Here is a 5,366-nt window from a genome sequence, read left to right on the forward strand (position 1 = left end):
AGGGATGTGCAGGTTAGGGTGGATTGGCCATGATTAAATTCTTCTGCAGTGTGCAGGTGAGGGGCTCTGGTGATAGGGTGGGATTTTCTCCAGCAAATCGGTGCAGGCCCGATGGGCCCAATGGCCTCTACCTGCACTGTGGGTATTCTAAGTTGAGGGTCCGCAATGAAGCAAGCACTTCAGTATTCTGACAATAAAGGTCTTCGGAAGAGTCCCTATAGATTGGGGTAAGGGGGCGAAAGTTGGCGGCACTGAAGACGGGGGGTAGAAGTAAAAATAACAGGGCACTTACCGGTTGTAGCGAGCGCCAACGCCATCGCTGGAGGGCACCAAGAGGCGTAGCTACAGGAGTAAAGTCAATGATCATTACGTGAATTAAGGACAGAGCATCTGGGCTGATCAGGTGTAAAAAGGGACTGAAAAGACAAAATCTAAGACGCTGATTGGAAGAATTTTGAGACGGCGATAACGTTGGGTGGCCTGGATTTGGCGAGAGAATTAATCAAGACTGCAACAGCCTGCCCCTAAAAATCTGCGAAATGGACGTGCGCCCAGTGTTAGGCTGCGGGAGGGTGGGAAAGCACCCGCTTTGCCCCAAACCCCCCCCCCCCCTCCCCCGGAAGAAGTGGGCAACTTCCATCGAGGTGGCCGTCGGTGGGAAGGCCTCCATTTTGCCCTCAGGATGCCACCATTTTGATCGCAAAGTGAGGTGGGAAAATCCCCAGCGAGCAACGCAGAGATACAGCGTCTCTCTCTCTCTCCAACAGAAACGAAAGCTTTGGAATACTCTACACTCGCATGGCCAGAATACAGAATTGGAAACTTTATTAGAAGGAACAAGTAATTGAGCTTAAAACAAGGGGAAGCAGGCAGCATTGCAAACTGCAGAATTATCAATCCTTGTCAGCACAGTAAGTAACTATACTACACGATTAATAAGTTAAAAGCCAGCAGATTGCAACCAGTATCGAGACTCTGTAGATTTAAAACAACTTTAAAGTGAAGAAAAATAAATAAGCATGTTAGGAAGAAAACAGCATGAGAAATAGTGCCGTCTTGATGTCTTAATTGTCAGAGATGGGTCAAGCAAAACACAAGGTTGGACATCTTGGAGAAAACAGTTCTTAAAATACAGGATTGCTTCAAAATTCGCAATGAACACGTAAATACACTATTGCATTTGATCAGTCCCACAGATGATGATGTTATAAACTCCCAAACAATAGAAGAAGGCAGAGATACATTCAAGCTGTTAATTATTACTTTGAACTAAAATTCTTGAAGGAGTAAAAATTGATGGAAGAGGAATCCATAGATACTTTCATTAATGAATCAGTGGAAAAGTGTGACAATTGAGCTTTGAAATCAGAATTCCGAAGGGAACCATTTTTTTGACAACAGTGATGAATCTTTGTCAGATCTATTACAATCTAAAGAAGATTTAGCCTTGGAGAAAGCTTTTACAATTATTCCAGAAACAGAAACCAGGAAGACTCACAGATAAATTGTATGCGGACATGCCAGTGTTGGACAGTTTCGGACAAGGTCGGAAGTCACACAACACCAGGTTATAGTCCAACAGGTTTATTTGAAATCACAAGTTTTCGGGCCATGGCTCTTTTGTCAGGGGAATTGTGAGAGGAGAAAGACAACTTTACCATGGGGGGGGGAGCAATAGAATCTATCTGCTTTAAAAGGTACAACACTTTAAAGATATGCATGACAGATCTATAGCACTGTGGAACAAAGATAATGTCCTCACAGGCAGAAACAATGCCCAGCTCTGCTACAAATCCAAATGTACTCAGAAAATGTGCAGAGTTAGGACAGTCAGAGCAGCAAAAAGTCAAAAGGCAATGATGATAACACAACACAGCCAACAGTAGTCAAGAAAATACCCAACACACTATTGAGGGCAAGTTGAGAGTCAATGATCTCAAGTTTAAGTTAGTTACATCGATGGGCACCTCATTAACTTTATGCTCGATACAGGGGCGAGTGTTGCTATCTATCAGATCAAATACCGTGGCTGAAGGAACAGAGGTTACAGCCTACAGAGATGAAACTACATCCCTGGGTGGACTAACTCTCAAGATCAGAAGCAACTCCATAACACCAGAAATACAACAGGGCTGACCATGTACCTCCCTTTTGAGGCTGTAAGCATCAACAGCATTAAGATAGTGGGAGGCAATCATTGTGCTCCAAGAAAAGAACTTTTTATTCATTCAAGAGGGGATTCGCCATTTATTGCCCACGGGAGAGTCCACCATGTTGCTGTGACTCTGGAGTCACATGTAGGCCCAGACCAGGGAAGGTTGGCAGTTTCCATTCCTAAAGGACATTAGTGACCCAGATTGGTGTTTCTCCCAACAGTGGCCCAGTGGTTAGCACTGCTGCCTTCCTGTGCCAGGGACCCGGGTTCGATCCCAGCCTCGGGCGACTGTCTGTGTGGAGTTTGCACGTTCTCCCCCCGTGTCTGTGTGGGTTTCCTCCGGGTGCTCCGGTTTCCTCCCACAGTCCAAAGATGTGCAGGTTAGGGTGGATTGGCCGTGCTGAATTGTCCCATAGTGCCCAGCGATGTGCAGGTTAGGGTGGATTGGCCGTGCTATATTGTCCCATAGTGTCCAGGGATGTGTAGGTTAGTCAGGGGTAAATGTGGAGTCAGAGGGAAATGGGTCTGGGTGGGTTACTCTTCGGAGGGTCGGTGTGGACGTGTTGGGCCGAAGGGCCTGTTTCCACACGGTAGCATTCTACGAACACTGTCTTCACGGCTATTCTCGACTGTTACGGAAGTCAGATTTCACCATAGTGGGATTTGACTCCAGGTTCCCTATTACCCCGGATCCCTAGATTTACGACTCAGCGATAATCCCGCTCGGTCCACTGAGCACTCCTCCGCGTCCAGGAAGAAACTGTTGACAACCAACTGCTCAAGAGGACCAGCACTAAAAATATTTCATGAGGCTTCCTGAACTAATAACAGAAAAAAAAACCCAATCAGTTTCAGATGGTACGTGTTGCTGTCATTGCTTCATGTGCCCAACAGGAATAGTCATAGAACATTCCAGATCAAACCAATCTGAAGCCCATCTAACTACACAATTCCACTTTCATCTGTGTGTTTATCCAGTGACCATTTAAAAGCCCTTAAACTTGGCGAGTCTACTACAATTGCAAGCAACGTGTTTCATGCCCCGACTCCTCTCTGAGTACAGGAACTACTCAAGGTTAACAGAACGTCCTTCCCTTCCTGAATGTCAATGAGCCAACCGAGACAAAACTGAACAAAATGGCTGTTCATACGGAGACAGGAACACGCAGTGCATCTCTTTGGAACTCTCTGAGGCACGTTTAACTACAGATCGCAGAAATTTGAGGTTGCCATCCAAAGACTCCAAACCCACGAGCAACGTCTCGATTCCCTTGTTGCCCTGCACACTAAATGGCCAAGCCCAGAGACGCAGCAGATGCAAAGCCAGCAGCGATCCCCCAGGGACAGGGTCTCGTTCAAGGCCGGAAAAGACGCAGAGTGAGGTTAAGGAGTGTCCGTCAAACTGAGAGAAACCAGACCGACGTCCTCGGATTCAGGATACGGTCGAAAAGGTGAAATCGGCTTGTTCTGGAAATCCCAGGATACCTCCGAAGGAAGAGTAGTTCTTGTTTGAGCGGGGCAGACGCTTTTTTTAACGGATATTCCCGGGGAGGTGTTGCAGGGGGCTACGTTAGTGGGGAAGGCTTCCTCTGCAACAGGGAAATCAAAGTGGTGCAGACAGACTAAACTACTGGGTTTTAGCCAGGACAACGTGCCCCGGTGAGGTCAAAGGTGGAGAAATGGCTCCCAGAACTGAGATTGCCAATTCTCCGAAGGGAACGTGGGTCAAAGAGTGCGGCGCTGGAAAAGCGCAGCAGGTCAGGCCGCATCCGAGCAGCAGGAGAGGTCAAAGGCCGGTGCCCGAAACGTCGATTCTCCTGCTCCTCGGATGCTGCCTGACCTGCTGCGCTTTTCCAGCACCGCACTCTTCAACTCTCACCTCCAGCACCGGCAGTGCTTTTCCTCTCTCCGAGGAGAATGTGTTCTGGAAAGGTTGTGAGTCTGTGGGGCTTAGCGAGAGACAGGGTAGTGACAAATACAATTGCTGCTCTCTAACTGAATGTCTAACTGTGGGGTTAAAAACCTGCAGGAAAAAAAATCCTGTACACGTTCTGAGGGGAAATAATGTTAGAGATATTATTGAAGGTGGCACGGTGGCTATCACTGTGCGCTGGGGACCAGGGTTCGATTCCAGCCTCAGGGCGACTGTCTGTGTGGAGTTTGCACACAGTCCCTGTGTCTCCAAAAGGTGAACGGGCCACGCTAAATTGCCCAGGGTGCTAGCTGCATTAGTCAGAGGGAAATGGGTCTGGGTGGGTTACTCTTCGGAGGGGTCGGTGTGCTGGGCCGAATGGCCTGTTCCCACACCGTAGAGAATTGAATCGGGGGACGCCAGGTCCTTCTGCGGCGCAGCGTTCTGCCATCTCAGCCCCACCCGTTCAAGCGGACGGTGTACAGTCTTAGAGTGTGAATAGAGGAGCTTGAATCGGGAAGCTGGTGGGGTCTGAGGTCTCAGCGCTGGCTTAGGAGAGTGTTAGAGCCAAGTTACTACAGATGCTGGAGTCCAACCAATACTGGAAATCCCAGCGGGTCAGGCAGCATCCCTGGAGAGAGAGGGAGCTAACATTTCAGGTCCAGGTAACTCTTCATCAGGAGCAACAAACTACATCTTAAGTTAAGTTAAAAGTCTCTCCTTGCTGAGAGCGGTGTGCTGATATCCTTCACCAGTCTGGACCGAATGGCCTCAAAGACCCAGTCCACAGAGGAGGAGGCTTGTCGACGGGCACCACAGGGGCTGGGTAACACTCCCCACCTTGGCACAGTTCCAGGAACCGCTTTGCGAGTTTCCGCTAAGTTCGGATTTCCGTCTCCCCCCAAACCTCAAGGGGGCAGGTGGGGGTTATCCCCCTCCCCCCCCCAAAGAACGCGGAGAGGGGAATCCTCAGCGGTCGGTCGGTTCCGTAAATAACGCGACCAGTAAGTTGTGAAGTGACGGGGACGCGCGGGATACAGGAGGGTTGCGTGAGGTGGTGGGGGGCAGGAAGCTGTTGCAGAGAAGTGAACCTGCCCGCTGGGACTGGGAAAAAAAAACCCAAAGGTGGCACGTTATTAGGAAGGAGAGTGATTAGATTAGATTAGATTACTTACAGTGTGGAAGCAGGCCTTTCGGCCCAACAAGTCCACACCGACCCACCGAAGCGCAACCCACCCATGCCCCTACATTTACACCTTTAACCTAACACTACGGGCAATTTAGCATGGCCAATTCACC

The 5,366-nt window shown here is 49.1% G+C and overlaps 1 protein-coding gene across 1 annotated transcript in view; it reads right to left on the reverse strand.

Annotated features, from left to right (window-relative positions):
• Positions 1-292: 292 nt before the first annotated feature.
• Positions 293-5,366, reverse strand: part of LOC122547651 (potassium channel subfamily K member 2-like) — a gene marked incomplete at its 3' end in the record, with an annotated part of 13,610 nt that continues 8,536 nt past the window's right edge. Inside the window, exon 4 of the mRNA XM_043686248.1 lies at positions 293-342. Within this exon, the coding sequence (XP_043542183.1) occupies positions 293-342 (50 nt within the window). The remainder of the gene's footprint in view (positions 343-5,366) is intronic.

Source organism: Chiloscyllium plagiosum, unplaced genomic scaffold, assembly GCF_004010195.1.
Source record: "Chiloscyllium plagiosum isolate BGI_BamShark_2017 unplaced genomic scaffold, ASM401019v2 scaf_3400, whole genome shotgun sequence".
Lineage (NCBI taxonomy): Eukaryota > Metazoa > Chordata > Chondrichthyes > Orectolobiformes > Hemiscylliidae > Chiloscyllium > Chiloscyllium plagiosum.